This window comes from Canis lupus, chromosome 25 (genome assembly GCF_003254725.2).
Source record: "Canis lupus dingo isolate Sandy chromosome 25, ASM325472v2, whole genome shotgun sequence".
Classification (NCBI taxonomy): Eukaryota; Metazoa; Chordata; class Mammalia; order Carnivora; family Canidae; genus Canis; species Canis lupus.
The window spans coordinates 44,741,722-44,762,745 of record NC_064267.1 but is presented as its reverse complement, the minus strand read 5'-3'; the positions used below and the strand labels follow the sequence as shown (position 1 = coordinate 44,762,745).

General features: G+C 49.5%; 1 protein-coding gene across 1 annotated transcript in view; it reads right to left on the bottom strand.

The window, feature by feature from the left end:
* INPP5D (inositol polyphosphate-5-phosphatase D) overlaps window positions 1-21,024 on the bottom strand; it is a 119,625-nt gene that overhangs the window by 85,389 nt on the left and 13,212 nt on the right. The window contains exon 2 of the mRNA XM_025463479.3: window positions 19,087-19,150. Coding sequence (XP_025319264.1) covers window positions 19,087-19,150 — 64 coding nt within the window. The remainder of the gene's footprint in view (window positions 1-19,086; window positions 19,151-21,024) is intronic.

Sequence of the window (21,024 nt, the reverse complement as noted above, 5' to 3'; positions counted from 1 at the left end):
AAAGGGGCTCTAGGTAAAGCAGACGTGATTGTCAATCTGGCCAACCCCTAACAAGCCACAGGCGTCCCTAATAAAGACAGCTTAGGTAGACAGCTCGGGGTAAACGCCACACTCTGCAGGGGAACTGAAAGTCGCCGTTTGCAGATTCCTTCTGCTCTGAGGAACCGACAGAAGCCCCCTACATTATGGGTCCAAAGCCCCAGACAGAAAGGGGGAATCCAGCCATACCTTTTTGTACAGAATCCAAGCCTCCTCCAGAGGAGGAAGAGCACTCTGGGTGGGAACTCAACCATGCTGACTGGCTGGAGGGAAGAGCAGAGGGGAAGCCCAGATGCCTGTGGGCCTGCCAGGCAAGCTGTGATTTTCACAATGGGTCGGGCGTCTTCTTCCTTAGTTTACAGCTTAGTGAGCTTTGTGTCAATTTTGAGAAAGATTCTACATCAGATTGTTAGCAGCAGGGTTTGTAAGATGTGCCAAAGCAAGCAGAGATCCTGGGAACCAGCAGTTTATGCGGAGCAGACCAAGTCAGGTGAACCTGCTTTCCTTATTTTATTTACCTAGAAGACCAATATACGGTTGCTAGTCTGATGAGTTATATCATTTGTCGTATCCAATAGAGATTATAGCTCAGCCGCCTATGGAGGCCAGGCAGATGGTGTAAATAAGAGGAGCAGGTTGGGGGTGAGGCAATAGGGAGAGGTGGGGACTGTGTCCCATTAAAGAGAAATGCCACACTGAAAGGGGGAAGCCTACCCTGGTACTGCAGGTCTAAGCTTATCAGGTCTTCAAATTCTTCAAGGAACACCAAAAATTCAGAATGTTTTTTAAAATCTCAGAATTTCTAAAAATGATTTCAGCTGGTTCATAATTTTTAAAAACATATGTCAGGCAAAGAAACACTATATCCAACACAGTGGCGGCGGTGGGGGGGGATTTGGGGTGGGGGCGGTGATGCCAGTCTGTGATCTTTGATATCATATATATACTTTCAATAAAGCATTTGTGATAATTTTTTGTCAAGAACTACATGGAGGACTATGGCTTAGGAGGAGAGTATACCGCTGTGAGTCAACCTGGATGTGGCCTCTGGTGCTGCTGGGCTCTCCCCCTCATTTACACCAGGGATTCAGATTAGGATCCAGGCAGTGAGCTCACCAGCGTGTGTGTGGCTCCCTCCAAGCTAGCAGGCATCTCAGTTATGCTGGGTGCCGGACACAAGCGGGTGCAAGCAGAGCTCAATGATCTGGGGCAGAGTGGGTCAGATGGAAGGCCCACTGGGCACTGACCACCTGGCTTTACTCAGCTGAGCATCTGCTCTGCTGTTTCAGTTTGGGCACTGCTTGGCAGATACCCTCCTCTTGGCATTCCCATTTTATTCCTTGTCTTTGATTTGCATCCTCCATCCAGAGCGGAAACATCATTGGAAATCAGAAGCAAGACAACAAGCGTCATTGCCGCGATGGGCATCATGACCCTGCTCTGCCAGCCGAAAACCGTCGAAACGACTCCCCTCCCTGCAATTAGTCCTGTTGAAAAGAGAGGCTCTATCACTATTTGCAGACAAGAAGATCCTGCACTCCAATTGTGTTCCTTTCTAGAGGCCAAGGGAGTCATCAAAGGAACAATGAAAACTCACGAGATAATTCAGAAACATAGGTCAGAGCAGCCTACAAACACCACTACTTGCCTGGACGTCAACAAAGCCCAATCAGAAAATGTCATGGAAAAGACATTCTGTCTGCCAAGGTAACTAAACTCCATCACATATAAGAATGTAAGATATAAGAACTACACTGAGAAAATATAAAAGACAGCATAAAACAGACACAAATGTGGGGGCGCCTGGGTGGCTCAGTTGAGCATCTGCCTTCAGCTCAGGTCATGATCCTGGGGTCCTGGGATCAAGCCCTGAGTTGGGCTCCCTGCTCAGCGGGCAGCCTGTTTCTCCCTCTCTGTCTGCTGCTCCCCCTGCTTGCACACACTCTTTCTCTCTGTCAAATAAATAAATAAAATCTGTAAAAAAAAATTTCACATGACAAACGAACCATAAACAAAGTTTTTAAACCATGACAGGTTGGGAGAAAATATTTACATCATAACTAGCTAACCCCCCAAAATTAATACACAAAACATATAAAGAGGTTTTTTTTTTTTTTTTTTTTTTTTTTAATCAGAAAGGTTTTTTTCAAAAGGGAAAAAAACCGACAAAGACTCTACATGGCAATTCACAGGAAAAGAAAAACAAAGGGCCAGGGAACATAGGAAAAAATGTTTATAATGAAGGAAATGCAAAGTAAAACATTAAGATTGCATGTTTCTCTCCTCTGCTTGGTGGAAATTATAGACCCCGATGATGTCTAGTATTTTTTTTTTTTTTGATGTCTAGTATTGAGAGGATGTGGGGACATGGTTGGCTGGCACCGAGTGACATTGGGTGGGAGGCCACTTGGAAGGGGTTTTTGGCAGGATGAAGAGGCCATGTCTACAGGAACGTGCATGCCTTCACCCTACTGGTACCATCTGGAAGAAAGCTTGCACGTGTGCACAGAGGCCTGCACAAGCCTGCTGATTGCGGTGGTTGCTTTTGGTATTAATAACGGCAAGGACTCGGTCTAAACAACTAGCCACAGGAGGAGGGACTGTATGGTAAAAGAGTTGAGAAGTACAGAGGTATGTGAACTGACGTGGATAGATCTCAAAGACAAACTGCTAAGAGAAGAAACCAAAATGTGGAACATACATCCAGCACAATCCCATTTAAAAAAAAAGATTTTATTTATTTATTTAGGGGAGAGAGAGAGAGAGAGCAAGAGAGAGAGAGAAGGAGTAGGGGGAGGGAGAAGCAGACTTCCCACTGAGCAGGGAGCTGGATGTGGGACTTGATCCCTGGACTCGATCTCAGGACTCAATCCTGGGACTTCAGGATCACGACCAGAGCCAAAGGCAGTCACTTAACGGACTGAGCCACCCTGGTGCCCATAATCCCATTTATTTTAAAAAAACCCTCTATCAAAAAAAATGAAATAAAAAAAAATAAAAAATAAAAATAAAAAACCCTCTATCTCCGCACAAGCTCACATCTCTGTATAAATGCACACCCAAAGGGCAAAGGCCACACTGCTGGCAGTGGCTGCTCCCACCAAGGAGAGAGGGGTGAGGGGAGTGCTGAGGGCAGACTTTTGCTTTCTACTCTCTGTGCTTCTGTTGTGTTGGAGCACTTTTGAGAGGCATACTCATATTTCACTTGGGTTGAAAAAGAAAAAAAGGAAAGAAAAAGACAGGAAAACAAGAAAGAAAGGGAAGAGGAGAGAAGAGGAGAGCAACTCTCTACACAGGTCTCAATGCCCCGGGAAAGGGCCATAAGGAATAAAAGGTAATTTTAAAAGGGGCAAGGGCTTGGTGGCTCAGTTGGTTAAGTATCTACCTTCAGCTCAGGTCATGATCCCAGGGTCCTGGGATTGGGCTCCCTGCTCATCACGGAGTCTGCTTCTCCCTCTCTCTCTCTCTCTCCCTGCCCCCCAATCACATGCTCTCTCTCTCTCTCTCTGTCAAATAAATAAATAAAATCTTAAAAAAAACAAACCAGCAATTATAATTAATATTTTATAAATTTATATAAAATATAATAATAATAATATATGCATCTGAGGTTTGAAGTTGGAATGATCACAATGTCTGGGAACTACACAGAGGTGGTGGTCACGTAACATTGTGAACATACGAGATGCCACAGAATCGTTTATCTAAAAACAGTTCATTTTGTGTTCCACACAAACAACCCTCCATGGCTCCCTGCTGCCTGCAGAACAGTCTCCGAACACCCCGGCCCAGCGTCTAGCCCTTCCTCAGTCAGGTCTGAGGCTTCCTTTCCCCAGTCTCTGCAGGGCCTCCCGCGTGGTACCCGACGCTACAGTATTTCTGAGCCCCAGATTTTCAGAGGCCATCCCATTTCCTGTAGCAATCATTTTTAAACAAAGGCAAGAAGTGAAGTATTTCAAAGGAAAATAATTCTTATCAAAGTGACACCTTGGCCACGGTGAAAACAACTAAAACAGGACCAAAGTGTGTAAAGTAGAAAGGAGCCCCTGTCTCTTGTTGGTAACCACCCCCTGCCCCAATGGCCTGAAAACCCTCATTCCTGCCCCGCTGCGAACAGTCTCTCAGATCTTCTTCCTGTTGCTGTGATCAATGTACAACCTGGTGCATATAGTCTATCCCCGAACAAAGCTCTCCTACATACAGCATCATCCTGTAACTTCTTTCACATTTTGGAGTGATTTCCGACTTCTTACACATTGCTCTGCCTTAATTCGTCCAACAACAGCATCATCTTCCACGGGCCAGGCCACAATTTATGAACACTCCCTATTAACCACAGTTGGGGGGGCACCTGGGTGGCTCAGTGGTTGAGCATCTGCCTTTGGCTCAGATCCTGATCCCAGGATCCTGGGATCAGGTGCCACATCAGGCTCCTCCCAGGGAGCCTGCTTCTCCCTCTGCCTGTGTCTCTGCCTCTCTGTGTCTCTCATGAATAAATAAATAAAATCTTAAAAAAAAAATCACCAGCTAGGTTGCTTGTTGGCTCTCCTCAGTCTCCTATTTCAAGTACTGCTGCTGTGAACCTCCTTGTACACATCTTTGCCCAGGTGACCTGTCAGACACATTCTTGGTGGCAGGGCCATCCTCACAGGCCCTGGCACTCCTGATGTTCTTGGGTATTGGAACATCTTGGATACTGGAGATTAGCCCTCTGGACAGAGCCTTTGCCTTGGTTTCTCCTCCCTCTTGTCATGTGTGGGATCTATTGTCACGCTCCCTCGACCTCCACACTCTTCAAACTTGACTGTGCACACCAATCACTTGAGGATCTTGTGTAAATGCTAACTCTAAATCAGTAGCTCTGGGCCTGCCTGGTTCTCTGCATTTCTCACAAGCTCCTAGGTGACGCTCGTGCTGCTGTTTTGGGGCCCACACTTTGTGTAGCAAGGTTCTCCCGCAAAAATATAACGTGAGCCTCATACATGATTTTAAATTTCCTAGTAGTCACATTAAAAAGAGCGTTGAGGGGCACCTGGCTGGTGGTGCATGCGACTCTTAATATCAGGGTCGTGAGTTCAAGCCTCATGCTGGGCAGAGAGATTACTTAAAAAAAAAAAAAGTTTTAAAAAATCAGGTAAGATTAAATTGATGTATATATTTTATTTAACCTAAAACAGCCAAAATAGTAGGAGTTCAATGTGCAATGAAAATTATTATGAGAAAAAGAAAGTATTACATTCTTTTCTTTTCTTCTTTTGGACTGAGTCTTTGAAATAAATTTTTTAAAAATAATTGAGATATAACTGACACATAACATTATATTAGCTTCCAGTGTACAATATAATGATTTGATATAGGCATATATATACCACAAAATGATCACGGCAAGGTGTCTAGTTAACGTCCATCACCAGGCAGTTACAAATTATTTTTTCTGGTACTCAGAGCTTTTGCAATCTACTTACTCTTTTAGCAACTTTCAAACGTACAATATCATATCATTAACTACAGCTACTGTGCTGGACATTATGTCCCCAGGACTTATTTATTTTATAAGTAGAAGTGTGTAGCTTTTGACCACTTTCACTTTTAAAGCGAACCACAGCACACTGAAGATCGTGCAGTTTGCTCTAGCAGACCAGGCATGGTACTACTGTTGCAGAATTTCTGCAAATCTCTCCCCCAAATATCAGAGTCAACATTTCAAGAATGCCTTAATGAGTACTCAAAGTACTTCCCATGAAGTCTTTAAGGCTATTTTTGAGATGGCAAATATTTTATGGGTTCTAAAGTTAAATTTTAGAGAAACATATTTACATGGACAGTTTCCCAAGAAGCAAGGCATGTCTCGGTTGCAGGGGATTTTTATCTCTGCTCAATATTTTCAATTTAAACTTCCTCACCCTCACTTACTACCTTGCTAAGAGGAAAAGTAGAGATAACAAATACTGATCTGCAGTAATCCTTTTTTTTTTAAAGATTTTATTTATTCATAAGAGGGTGAGAGAGGCAGAGACACGAGCAGAGGGAGAAGCAGGCTCCCTGTGAGGAGCCTGATATGGGACTCGATCCCAGGACCCCAGGATCACACCCTGGGCCGAAGGCAGGCACTCAACCACTGAGCCCCCCAGGTGCCCATCTTTTTTTTTTTTTTTTTAATACATTTTAACTCTAGGCAATCCTTACCTTCTAATTTTTGTCTCTATACATTTCCCTATTCTGGATATTTCACTTTATTTTTTGAAATAAAGTTTTATTTGAGAGAGAGAATGAGCATGAGCAGGGGGAGAGGCAGAGGGAGAGGGAGAAGCAGAGTCTCCACTGAGCAGAGAGCCTGGATGTGGGGCTCCATCCCAGGCTCCTGGGATCATGACCTGAGCTGAAGGCAGTCACTTAACCAACTGAGCCACCCAGGTGCCCCTGCAGTAATCCTTCTTAATGCACACACGCAAAAAAGAAAAAAGAAAGGAGAAAGAAGAAGAGAAGAGAAGAGAAGAGAAGAGAAAGAAGAGAAGAGAAGAGAAGAGAAAGAAGAGAAGAGAAGTTGGTCAAGAGTGAGTTGAGGGGTCCAAGCCAGGCTGTGTAAGCAGCTTTGTAAGCCTCAGGCTGCACTCAGGTGGAGAGGCTGGGCTGGTTATTTACCCTCCTCCTCAGGCTGTGCTTGTGACTTATCTTTCTGTTGTTTCCTGTGTAACCATCTTCACCACGGGGTCGAAATGCGTTCACACCTAACAGCCGGAGTACATCGTTTAGGTGGGATGCATGGGGTGGGGCTGAGGGGTGCAGAAGGCTGGGATGGGGGGCAGGAGAGGGCGTACGGGGGGGTGGGTAGGAGGGTGAGACAGGTGTGGGGCTCTGTGTCCTGGCTCAGTCCGGCTCAGGACTGGAGGGAGGGGAGATGGGGGGCAGGGGGGTGCTGTGAGGAGCCTCTAAGTCCTCCTCCACTTCCAGTATTCAACAATTTGCCTCCAGAATTGTCATTTCCTCCTGATACATGCAAAGAAGGAAGCCCATCTTCTCCTTCTCTGTGTCTGTTTCCCCTTTTCTCCCCCCACCCCCTGCAAAGGTTCTGTATTTAACACACTGCATGCTTTGAACTCCTCCCTGTCTTTCGGCCCTGCTTGCATATAGAGGGTGTTTCTAATTGTGCAAACTTACCCATACTAAAAACCTGTACCAGTCATTATCTTTCAAAACCCATCATGGTTCCCCTGGTCCCCAGATCAGGGGCATCCTCTAGGTCCCCATGGCCAGGAGCCTGGGAGGATATTTTTATCCTTAATTACATTCCCTGAGATGCTTTTCTTTCCAGCTTGCTTCATTTCTCTTTGTGAACAACTCTCGAGGTACTCAGTGGGAGCCAGGAATGACAGCTGGCAGACAGGCTCTGTGTCCTCAGCCTGGAGCAGAGCTACCTCAGGGAGATGCAGCCTGGGGCAGCTCCCTGATTAACTCTGCAGCTCGCCCCCAAACTCCCCTGTTGCCTTTCCTTCATCCCAGGCCCAGGTCTTACTGCTCTAGCTGCGCCCCTCCGCTGCCACGCGTGGAGCAGATTCCAGAAGAGCTGCTCTGAGCACCCCCCTCTCCCAAACGTTTGTTGATGCCATTGCTATGGAAAGAATCTTAGAATTTTAGAGCAGAGAGGTCTCTGGAGGTCTCTACTCCACATCCCCCTCCTTGTAGAGGTAAAGACATGGGAGGCCTTTCCCCTCTCACTCATATTACAAATGTACCCCTTCGTTCACCCGGTTAGCAAATATTTATTGAGAAGGTCCTATGTGCAACGTGCTCTTCTAAGAGCTGCAGACAAAGTGGGGAGCAAGAAGGAGGAGGTCTTTGCTCCCCTGGGTTTCACATCCTCATAGTGGAGACAGATGACAAACAAGTGAGTCAATAAATAACAGAGAGTCACTGTGGAGGGTAGAGCCCCTTCAAAGAAGTCTATGGCCTGATCTCTGAATCCCACGGATGTGTTTTGTTGCATGGTGTGGCGGGGATTAAGATGTAGAAGGAATTAAGGTTGCTAACATGCTCAGCTTGAGATAGGGATTGTTCTGAATTATTCAGGTGAGCCCAGTCAAATCCTGAGGGTCCTCGTAAGGGAAAGAGAGAAGTAGGAGAGTCGGGACCAGAGACATGACATGGGGAGAAAGCCTTGACTGGCCGTCGCTGCCTCTGAAGGTGGGAAATGCAGGTTGCCCTTAGAAACTGGAAAAAGCAAGAAGACAGATGTCCCTCCTCAAGTCTCCAGAAAGGACTACAGTTCTGCCAACACCTGGATTTTATTCTAATTATTTATTTTTAAAGATTTTATTTATTTATCCATGAGAGACAGAGAGAGAGAGAGAGAGAGAGAGAGAGGCAGAGACACAGGCAGAGGGAGAAGCAGGCTCCATGCAGGGAGCCCGACGACGTGGGATTCTATCCCAGGACTCCAGGATCACATCCTGGGCTGAAGGCGGCGCTAAACCGCTGAGCCTCCCAGGCTGCCCAAACACCTGGATTTTAGCCAAGTGAGACCCATTTCAGACTACTAATCCCCCAAACTATAAGATAATACATTTGTGGGGGTTTTCTTAAAAAGACTTATTTTTAAGTAATCTCTATACCCAACATGGGGCTCGAATTTACAACCCTGAGATCAAGAGTCACATGCTCTACCAACTGGGCCAGTCAGGCGCCCCACATCTGTGTTGTTTTTAAATCACTATATTTGCAGTAACTTGTTACAGCAGCAAAAGAAAACTAACATGGCTGCTGACAGTGATAAGAACTAAGAAGAAAAATAAAACAGGGACGTAACAGAATGACTGTCAGGGCAGGGCATGACGTTAGATGGGGAGACCTGGGAGTAACTTTGGGGCAGTTAGCTACATGGTAATCTAAGGGAAGAGAGTCCCAGGCAGAGGGCAGGGCAAGTGCAAAGATCCTGGGGCAGGGAGGAGCTTGGTGTTGGCAGGAGTAGCAACCTCCTCGATGGCTTCCCTGAGCCGTCAACAGTTTTTCTTGCAGACTTCTGAGTTACATTAAAATCTACTTGTTGCGAATGTCTGGCTTCCCTCTTTAAAGCCCAGGACTATGTCCTTGTGTTTTTTCCTTGTCCCAGTATGAGCTGCTATGGCCTCTTCTCAGGGTCTTAAGAGTGTTTATTTGCCAGAGATATTGGATTTTGGAAAACACATTTCTTCATTTCCAAACTTCAGAACCTTTTCCTCTAAGTCATGAAGGAGCATAAACGTGGTGGAGAGACAGGTGGGCACTCAGATGGACGGCCAGCAGCCTCCCAGGGTCTCTTGACTTGGACAGTCAGGAGGAGCTGAAACAAAGGGACTCTGAGAACTTCCTATTCTCTTATGGTGAATCTCTTTGTACAAATGACTAATAGAGTACCTACTAATTCATTCAATACTTGGGAAGAAATTTGGATTTTTCCATCTTGGGGTTCAAAGTGGGGCACACTTCTGCCAAGAACAGGGAGATTAAGGCTAACCTCAAAAGGTTCTGCGAGCACCAAGTCATAAACAGAAGTACCATCTCCAAGCCAAGTCCAATTGGGCCTTTCGTTCAGTGAATGGTTATGACTTCTCTGTCCTGTGTCAGGCTCTAGGGCAGACCCAGAAGCAAATGAGCTCTCCCTGGTGTTCCTGCGGCACCTACAGCTCACAGGGGTGGAGCGGGAGAGTGGAGGACCACCCACATGGGAAGGGCACTGTAGTGGGAAGAGGGGGAATGCCATGGGAGTACAGAAGAGGGAGCGATGATTTTTTTTAGAAGGATTGGTTGGGTCATTCATATCCTCCCACTGGAGGAGAGCTCCTTTTGCCATGGAAACACCTGAAACACCTCTACTTCAAGATACACAAATCTGGACCCAGGAGATAATCTTGATAAATGCCCGCCAACAGTCTCTGAACTGAACATCCATCCCATAAGAACAAGGACTATGTCTACAAGGTTGACTAACTACTATACCCCCAGGGCCCAAACAAAATCTGCAGAATGAAGAAGCAGATGAACGAATGGGGAATCTCTGAGCTAAGACATTCTGGAATGACAAGTCATTAAGGAATATGGCCAGGAGATACAGCTATAGTGCTGACTAGATTCAACCTAGGAATGGGGTCATCTTGAGCCTCGTTGAAGAAGGTTAAAGGTTTAAATGCCATACAACTCACCACTGGTTCCATTGCCAAGGCCAACCTTTGGTGTCCAGCCAAGCAAAGGTCAGTAGCCAAACATGGTGACAGCGTCAGACTCAATCTGGCCTTCCAGCCAGAGGCCCAGGCTGCAGGGCGCCTTGGTGAGCAAGAGCCAAGCCGAGGAGAGGGAGGGTGGCATGGCCCTTAAGCCAGAGCATGGCAGATCAAATAACACCCCTATCCTGTCCCTGACTAGTTGTATGAACCAAGCAAAAAGTGTCAGCTCCTTAGTTTCCTTGCATTTCAAATGGGAATAAAGATAATGACACTCCCTTCCAGGATTCAATTAAAAACATAGATCAGGTGGCTGGCTCCAGGAAGAGCTCAATAAATGCAGACAATGATGAGAAGGGACAAGGAGGTAGGGCCCCCGGGGAGTTAGAGGACCCTCCCTCTGACCCCTCCGGTATCCCCAAGGCTCTTCTACTGCTGCCTAGTGGGATCCCAGCCACCCGCCCCTCCCCTGACCCCCTCTGTCTGTCTTCCCATTTCTCCAAAGCTGGGGTGACATACGCCCAATGAGCAGGCACTGGACCATGAAGGGTCCCCATCCAGAAAGGACAGAGAAGCCCAGACTTGGCACCTCCTTTTCCTCTTTGCTCCTGGGCAGTAATCTGGTTGTTCATCCTTCTTTCCCAGCCCCTCAGACTGTCTGGTACCAATCCCAGGACTCCTGAGTCTTTGGCGTCCCTATTTCAGGACTTTCTGCCTCCCCTGCACCTGGCATCCCCAACCGTTGGCAGGCCTGGGCTTCTGTCTGGGTGTTGCAAAGCTAACTGGCCTCCGTGCTTCTCTCCCCTGCTACTTGTTGTTGCAAAAAACAATTGTTCTCTGAGTCACACATATGTCCGGCCCTGCGCTGTGTGCTTCACATAAACCATCGCCTTCCGTCCTGGAAACATGTCTATGAGGGAAGGACTGCCTTGATCCCAATATTTCAGAAGAGGAAACAGAGGGTAGACGGAATAAGACCCGGTGGGAGCTGCTGCTGCAGGAAGTAGGAAAACACTGTGGGAAGCATCTGATGTCCGCACACGCGTGTAGAAGGCAAGGCCTTGAAGAGCTGGTTAGTGAAAACCTGCAAGAAAAGGGAACGGGAAAGGCGAACAGACAGCAGGGCCAGTTAAGGAGGGAGACCAGCCAGTAAGGCAAGCTTGCAGCTGAATGAAAACCTCAGTGGTGAAATTCAAATCCACATCAGAGCGGGGTGAGAGCAGAACCGAGACTGTGGAGCAGAGGACACTGCCCAGAATGCAGAGGAAACTGGCCAGGGCATGAAAAACAATCAGGTGGGGCCCGTGGACACCCAGTTTGGGGCTGCTAAGTGTGGCAAGCCCTAAACCAGTCACCATTGTAACGGGAACACGCAGCTCGCTCTATACATGTAAGGGTGGCAGCAGAAATCAGTTGTTCGATAAATATTTACTAAGTGGCCTCTATATGCCAGGCACGGTTCCAGGATAGACAATAAATGCAGTGAAGTCAGCTAGTGACAGGTGCCACAGGCAAGATAAAGCAGGATGTGGGGGTGCGGGTGACAGGTGGGGGCCAAGAGACATTTTTATGGCATAATCAGGGAAGGCTTCTCGGGGTGCATATTTTCTTAGAGGAAAGACTCCCTTCTTTTGGGTGGCTTTAAGTGGCCTCTTGCAAATGTGAAAGCTGGACCCAGACCTCATGTTGAAAGGCAAAGCCAACAGGAGAGGCTAAACCATCTATAGTAAGCAAGTGATCGACGTGCCTTCCCAGGACAGAAATTGCTAAGATACAGATTGGTTTTTGTGCTTTCTTGTGGTTACAGTTCAAGAAAGGGATACTGAACCCCAGGATGTTTGGCACAGAGACGCGAGGCACAGGGAATGTTGGGGGCGGGCTGGGGGCAAGAGTGGGTCCAACAATATGGTGCAGCCCGATGCCACCCAGAGGGGGAGAGTCAGAGACCGCAGGGGTCAGATCTTGGCTTGAGAGCTTTGGGGGCAGTGAAACCTAATGTTCAATTAAAATTTTTTCATTTTCTGCCTTGAAATTCCCCTAGGACAGCTGAAACCTTTGCAGGTTAGGATATTTTCAGCTGCAGGTGACAGAAAACCTAATTCAGTTACTTTTTTTTTCTTTTAAAGATTTTACTTATTTACTCATGAGAGACACACAGAGAGGGGATCTCTGGGTGGCTCAGCGGTTTGGTGCCTGCCCTTGGCCCAGGGTGTGATTCTGGAGTCTTGGGATCGAGTCCCATGTCAGGCTCCTTGCGAGGAGCCTGCTTCTCCCTCTGCCTGTGTCTCTGCCTCTCTCTCTCTCTCTCTCTCTTTCTTTCTCTTTCTCTTTCTTTCTTTCTTTTTTTTTTTTTAAAGATTTTATTTATTTATTCATGAGAGACAGAGAGAAAGAGAGGCAGAGACACAGGCAGAGGGAGAAGCAGGCTCCTCGCAAGAAGCCTGATGCGGGACTTGATCCCGGGACTCCAGAATCACACCCTGAGTAGAAGGCAGACGCTCAACCACTGAGCCACCCAGGTGTCCCCCTAATTCAGTTACTTGAACAGAGCCTCAGACTAGAGGTAGGGTGGCCACCAGGCTGGTTAATTCTCTTCAGTTAACTCAATGGCATCATGGGGGGCCTGGGTTCAGGCCCCGCCCTCTGCTTATTGGCCTCATATCCCCTCTTGCTTGTAAGGCGGGAGCAGCAGCCCCAGCGATTACACATTATGACACCTTCCAAAGGTAGAAAAGGGACCACTTCGTCCCTGTATCTCTTTCTAAGACAAATAAACCTTGCCCAGAAGCCCTGCACAATGCTTCCCCTCACATCCTCTTCGTTACAATTGCATCTTATTCCTGAGCCCAAGCCCACCAACTGCAGCGGGTGTCGGGGTGGGCCCCCTGTGAGCTCTGCTTTGGGCAGCTAAGAGGAAATGATCCGTGTCGGGAAGCGGTGGGGGCAAGATGGACCAGAAGACCGAGAGGCAGGGACAAGATGCGAGTGGACGGGGTGGGGAGGGAAGGCCGGAGGAAGCAAGGACAGTCATCTGAAGGTAGACATGACAAATGTAAGTCGGAAGAGCTGGAATGAAAACTGCATTCAAAGACCGAGCAGAAGACAAGTCTGAGCCGAAGAAGAACCCAAAATTGCAGATAAAACAGGCTGAACACATTTTAGGAACTACTGACAAAAGGAAAATGATAAGGGTAGAAAAAAAACCTCCCACCAGCTTCAAGGCAGAAAGAGAAAAAACCTGGTTCCCTGTACTGGAACCAGCACAGGTTGGCCTTGGATCTTGTATCTGGGGCTGTTTGCAATTCCACGTTTCTGAAGGCTTGGAACAAAGCGTCTACGGAATCTTGAGAAAAAAACCTGGTCCTCAAAAGTTTTTTTTTTCTCCATCCAATTCTCCTCCCCCACCTTAAGAAAAAAAAAGCTTTTACTTATTTATTCATGAGAGACACAGAGAGAGAGGCAGAGGGAGAGGCAGGCTCCCTGCGGGGAGCCCGATGCGAGATCGAGATCGATCCCGGACCCCAGGGCTGAGCTGAAGGCAGACACTCAACCCCTGAGCCACCCAGGCGCCCTCAAATTCCCTTTTGGAACCTAAAGCAACTGGGGGATGCTCTGAGCGGCCTGTGCTCAACAGCAGACAGCAGACAAAATTCAAAAAAATAAAAATAAAAATAAGATAAAATAAAAATAAAATAATTCTTCACAATGCAGGCTTCTGGAACGTGGCCGTGGAGGCCTGAAGGGTCTGCGGGTCGCGGGGGGCCCCCTGGGCCTGCGCCCCCTCGGCCGGCCCTTGTGCAACGTCAGGAAGCGCGTGCGAGAGCCACATCCTTGGCCGCGGCGCGACGGGATCCTCACTTCTCCGCCGACCTCTCGGAACAATGCCCGCGGCCGCCCTCTTCCTGCGCGTAACGACAACGGCTCAACCGTTTACCCTCCGGGCTGCTGGTGACAGCGGCTTTTAGAAAGTTGTTTTGTTTTCTGCTTCCCGAGAGCCCCACCGTCCACCCCGGCCCGGGCGACAGGACGGCCACCGTGGGGAGGGAACTGAGTCTCGAGCCCCTGGAGCCCCGAGCCTTCTCTTCTATTTTTTTTTTAAGTTTTTTTAAAATTTTTATTTATTTATGATAGTCACAGAGAGAGGGAGAGAGGCAGAGACACAGGCAGAGGGAGAAGCAGGCTCCATGCCCCGGGAGCCCGACGTGGGATTCGATCCCGGGTCTCCAGGATTGTGCCCTGGGCCAAAGGCAGGCGCCGAACCGCTGCGCCACCCAGGGATCCCCGGGGCTTCTCTTCTAAACGCGGAAAGAACACCGGGGGTCGCCGAGGCCAAGGGCGCCCCGTTTGGCCCTAGAATGTGTGCGTGTCCCCTGCGCCCTCTTCCACGGCCAGTATCTTGGATGTGATCTGAGCCGCGAGGAAGGACAGGACGTGACGGGGACCAGGGACAGTGTGTATTTTCTGCTTTGTTTTTCTAGGTAGGAAGGATGTCAGAAAGGGAGCAAGGGTGGAGGGGTTGTAGGACTAGAGCCCAAGGGCCCTGGTGACGTGGGCCGTGGCGCTGGTGACGTGGGCTGTGGCGCTGGCTCCGGGGCAGCCAGTTATGCACCGCGTCTGAAGGCCTGAAGGCCGCGGCCCGGCTCAGGGGCCTCCTGCCTCCCCTTCTCGCTCCCCGACTGGCCCATCAGGCTGCTCCTGCTGCCTCAAACGGGTCCTCGGTCTCCCCGGGGGGGGAAGGGGGCGCATTTCGAAAGGCACAGAAGCCCAACAGCTCTTTCGGGAGTCAGGCCTCCTCAGAGGAGGGTCACTTCCCTTTCCAAGTCAGAAAGGGAGTTTGGGGCTTTACAAGAAACCCGGCTCTGGACATGGGAAATCAGGCCTGAGGGGGTGGAGCTGACCTGCCTTCCTCTGGCCTCACACAGGGCTCGGAGCCCTGCCTCCCGCCCCCCTCCCCCAGGACCAGAAGGTTCTCAGGATGGGGGTGGGCAGAGAGGCTGCTGAACCACCCCACAACAATTCTACGGGCTCCTGAGGTAACCGAGGCACAGAAATCCACAGCCCAAGAGGCAAAGCTGAGAGAGACTGATCATGACACCTGCCCCCTTCCTGCCACACCTAGGCACTGCCTAGAACCTTCTAGAATACTGCCCCCACACCCTTACCCAGCTCTACTCCTCTCTCCTTCCTCTTTCTCTTCTTGTTCATTTCTCTTTCCTGCTCGCCATTCTCCCCATTGTCTTCCTCCCCTTCTCGCCACCTCACTGTCCTCCATTTCTCCTTCTCTCTCTCACTTGAGTATGAGGTAGGCTGCCTTCTGTGGGTTAGCAGATGCAGTTGTTCTGTTTGATGTCTGTTCCCTCCCAGCAAAGAAAGATGGCGGTGGTGGAGGTGTTGGCTCCCCCATGCCAGCCACTCACTGGGGTGGGAGATTTACACGTTGTATGCTTTCCTGCCTTCATTCCGGGTACCTCGTTGACTTAGCATAAGGGCCAGATACCATTTATGATCAAATGCCATTGACAACTGTTGGAAGGATAACAGGTCTCTCTCTCTCTTTCTCTGAGAGGTTATCCGCCTTGCCTCTGCATCCTCCTAGGGCCAAAGTCTACCCTTCCCAGGGGTCCAACATCCAGCTGGTCTGGACCACACTTTCTGGAGATGCGGGTATAAGCTCCACCTTCTGCAGGCCTCAGCTACATTCATACACAGGGGAGGGGGTTGAATGAAGTTACAGTTTACATCCTTCCTTTCTCTCTCTGATTTTCTGGGAGGCTGAGAAAGGTGGAGAGAGGCCAAGGTCACAGAGTGTCAGGATCGCTCCTCTTCCTGACCCAAAGGGGGTGGTTGTGGGCCGTGATGCCCATACCCACCGCATGAGGTCCCTCTGCAAAGAACGGGGGCAGAGTGGCCCTTTGGTTTTGTCCAAAAAGACAGAAGAGTGGGGGGAACTAAAATAAGAAAGTGAGTAAAGCCTTTGGTGGTTCACTTGGCCAAGATTTTCACGCCAGATTCTTATTTTAGGAGCCTCACATTCTGGTGGCACTAAGCAGGCTCAGGTGTAAGGAGTGAGTTATTTAGAAACTGTGGCTCAGCTCAGAAAAGAGTATGAGGTTTTGCCTCGACATGAAAAGAGGAACCAGAGCTAAAATAAGCAGCAATTGGCAAGGACTGAGACCCAGTCGGATCTCTGATTTCACCTCCTTGCACACGTGCTTCAACCTGCTGGGCAGGAGCCATCGACTCTTGTTATCTCAGTAAGGTGTTGTGTTTTTACAGGAAGGTGTAGCCTTCGGAGTGGAAACTTCTGCAGACCACCCGGGCCGCACAGATCCCTGCACCCTGGCTACCTGCTGTGGGCCACTGAAGGGGTCACAGGCCCTGGGGTCTGGAGCCCACATGTCCAGCAGGGCACCAGCTTTTCTACGAAGCCCGCCCACCTGTCACCCTGGCAGCGTGTGGCCTCAAGTGACCAGCTCTGTCCTCACACTTCTGACTGTGGGGCAGGCCGTTGCTCAGACAGCTGGTTGACACCCTGGCCTGTGGCCCCTGATGGCCCGTGCAGAGAAAGCTGTTGGTGGTTGAGCCACCCTGGGTCCCTCTGGGGACTGGAAACTGAAAAGTGCACCTGTCACGGGAAGAAGAGCAGACAGGCAGAGAAGGGCTGAGGCGTGGCAGGCTGTGCCCAGCGCAGGCCTCCTCCCCCGGCGCCCTGTGCACGGCCACACAGGCCGCCCACTCCTCACACGAGTTAGCCAGAGCGACTCTCTATTCTTTGCCACCCCCAAAGCCTGATGAGGCCCCCGGACCCTGAAACTGCCCCAGGACAGGCCGCAGTTCACAGGACCACGCGGGGCCAGGGCAGCGAGGCCGCAGAGGGGAGGGGGGCGTGCTAGACCACAGTCTCCGCGTGTTTGCGGGCCGTGGGTACAGCTGTGTACAAGAAGCCACAGAGGCGTCTTTTCCAGCGTAAGGCCTAGTCATACTTGAAGTCTTCTTCACTTTGAAGGAATAGAAGAAACCACAAGGAGAAAAAAGATCAAAAGCATTGACCAACTTTTAACTTAAGAGAGTGTAGACTCCTTTCAGCAAACCACCCATCAGGGATGCCAACCCGGCCAGGAGAGTTCACACCGTCATAGACTGACAAAACACGGTGGGGGCCGCCGAGGCCCCCTGCCTGCCCCACACAGCCTCCCCTTGGGAGGGACCGTCGTACCGATGATGAGCAGCTGCCAAGCACTTGAAAGGCCAGTGTGATATGCGGGGTGCCACAACACATCCCTGGTGACCAGGCCGCGATGCTTGGGCACCCTAGACCAGCTGCAGTCATTCGAAAGAATATTCTTTAGATACTGGTGCAGATGCACATATGGAAGGATGAAGAAGCCCGAGGCAGCTCAGCCTGACCTCAGTCGGGTGGAGCGATTCCAAAGGAGCCCAAACTTGGATCTCCCAGAAGCCCCTGCATCAAAGAGCCCCAGCTGCCTGGGAAGGCGGCTTTGAGACCCCCTGGGCTGGGCCAAGCACCTCCTCACCCTCACTCTCTGACCCAAAGGGCTCCTTGAAGTGACTCCTTTGACCCCATCATCTTTCCAGAGGTGTTCCACTCCGCACGGCTTCTCCCACTGGACACATTTCTGGTGACCAATGCCCTCCCCCCGCCCCCTGAACCTGCCTGGTGTCCTGCCCTCAACCGCATCCTAGCTGTGGATGAAAGGCACCGTTCCCTTCATGTTCTGGAATCAGTGATCATGCTCCACCTCTCCTCCACCCTTACTTTCTTTTCAACTAAACCCCACAGACCCTGTTGCTGCTCCTACACTGACATGGAGTCCCAACCCCGGTCTATCCCTCCTCTCTGCCCCGCACCTGGGTGTGCTCCATTTGTTGGTGCCTCTTTTTTTTTTGTTGTTTTTTAAGATTTTATTTATTTACTTGACAGAGAGAGAGAGAGAGAGAGAGAGAGAGAGAACAATAGTGAGGAGTGGTAGAAGGAGAGGGAGAAGCAGACTTCCTGCTGCAGCAGGGAGCCCAATGCAGGACTCGATCCCAGGATCCTAAGGTCATGACCTGAGCCAAAGGTGGCACTTAACCAAATGAGCCATCCAGGTATCCCATGTTAGTGCCTCTTACTATGGTCCCCCCGAGAACTGAGCATGACTCCTCTGGCCCCACCAAGGACACTGAGAACGTCACCTCCTTTGTTCTGGCCACCCCTATGCTCTCTTAATGCAGCCAGATAAAAATAGCTCCCCTGGCTTCCACATCACTGGGTTGTCATGCCTTGTGGTCACACACAGCCTGTGTGCTCGTCATGCAAACTCCGTGTGTGGGAGGGGTGGTCTTTCCAGACTTGGACTTGGAAAGACTTGCTGCAGTTGGTTCTTTGTTAACATTTAATGGCAAGTTTACATACTTGGCCTCTCCATGGTGCAACCAGGTGCCATGAGCATCAGCCTCTGGCAGAACAGGTGTCTACAAACTGGAAGGTACTGTTTTGTGCTAACCTGTTGGGTGATCATCTAGTCCCTCAGAAAAAATACTCTGTTCTCCTGTGAGTTCCCCTTGTCTCCTTCCTAGCCCACTGAGCCTCACTCAGCTGGGCTCACTGAAGCAAATAATCAACAAGCTACAATCCCTTCCCGTTGTCTCTGGGCATCCTTCCTCACCAGAGCAGGGTCTCAGCTTACCGACCAAGCCACCCCCACCCATGGACTTCTGGGGAGAAAGAGGCTCAGCCAGGCCCTCATGTCCAGGCTGTTTGGGGCACATACTTTCCTCTCTGCCTTGTCTTTGTCATTTTCTCTCACCCGCTCTACTCAAGGCCAGATGGCCGGGTTGATAGAGGGCTTACCTGGACAGTGAATTTATCGTCTTCATTGGGCAAAATCCTGTATGTGTAAACACAATTCCGGTACCTGAAACAGACCAAAGACTCCATTAGAACCCATGCAAGAGAATTCATGTCTCTGGGAACTGAAAAGACAGGAATTCCTGACATGGCTCGAGGGACCTGGGCATGACGTCTCTGAACTTTGGGGCTGACCATTCCGAGGTGGAGATCCGCCTTGACATCAAGCAGTCCAGGACTGAGCCCCCTCCCCTGCCCCCTCCACACTCAAGGAGCTCCAGGAAAAGGCACGTGGTATCTTCTGGGCATGATTTACATTGACAGCTATGTGGTCTGATTTAAAGGCATTCACCCTCAAGACACAGCTTCATCATAAGAGAATTTAGCTCCTCCCAGGTGCCTGGCACTTCACTCAACTTTTGTATGTATTGTTTAGCTAGATTTTATTTTAGTATTATTACTTTTTAAAGTAGACTCCACGCCCAGCATGGAGCCTAACAAGGGGCTTGAACTCATAACCTTGAGATCAAGACCTGAGCCGAGGGCGAGTCTGATGTTTAATGAATAGAGCCACCCAGGCACTCCTGTTTAACTAGATTTCAAAATTATACACTAGTGGGGAACCCTGGGTGGCTCAGCAGTTTAGTGCCTGCCTTTGGCCCAGGGTGTGATCCTGGAGTCCCGAGATCGAGTCCCACATCAGGCTCCCTGCATGGAGCCTGCTTCTCCCTCTGCCTGTATCTCTGCCTCTCTCTCTGTGTCTCTCACGAATAAATAAAACAAAACAAACAAACAAAACCAAAATGATACACTAGTTTAGGGGATGCCTGGGTGGCTCAGTTGGTTAAGTGTTTGCCTTTGGCTCAGGTCCTGATCCCAGGGTCCTGGGATGGAGTCCTGCATCCGGCTCCCTGCTCAGTGGGGAATCTGCTTCTCCCTCTCCCTCTGCTTCTCCCCCAACTCATGCTTGCTCTTGCTCTTGCTCTCTCTCTCACTCAAATAAATAAATAAAATCTTTTTAAAAATTAAAAAATTATATACTAGTTTAAACAATTTAAAACCATAAAGAAAGATAAAAGATGAAAAAGAAATTTCTCCTCCTTCCCCTCCTCTTGAGCCCTGCTTCTTAGATTGACTTCTCCTTTTTGTCAATCATTCCAGAACTCTCAAGTGCACACAGAAACAGACAGTACCTATCTTTTTTTTTTTAATTTTTTTTAATTTTTATTTATTTATGAGAGTCACAGAGAGAGAGAGAGAGGCAGAGACACAGGCAGAGGGAGAAGCAGGCTCCATGCACCGGGAGCCCGATGTGGGATTCGATCCCGGGTCTCCAGGATCGCGCCCTGGGCCAAAGGCAGGCGCCAAACCGCTGCGCCACCCAGGGATCCCCCAGTACCTATCTTTTTAAATGCAAATAGCATCACAATATATATGTTGTTCTGAAATTTGCTCTTCTCACCAAAAAAAAACAGATCTTAGAGGTCTTCCCTGCTCATGTTCCACCACGTGGTAGTGCGATCAGTTGTCTGACAGACCCTCGAGGCCGAGGCCGGAGGGGTAGTTATTTTTAGCTCTGTACTTTCCTAACGGTGCTGCAGGGAGCATCTCTGTGCCTACCCCTTGTAACCCGCGAAGTCACAGGGTCAGCCTCCCCACTAGCACGATGGGGACCATAACACCAGCCACCTGTTGCTGTGTCAACTGAGTGAGTTAATGTAGGAAGAGCATTTAGAATAGTGCCCGGAGCACGCTCATGTGCTGACCTGGGGAGTGGCTGCGGGGAGATCACCACCAGGAGAAGAGCCGCACCTCGGGCTTTATACTTTGAGAGATTGATGAGCCTCCCACTAACCGGATGTGTCTATTTCCCCACACCCTGCCAACAGGCTGCTATCAGACATTTTCATCTTTGCAAATCTGAGAGGTTAAAGAAAAATG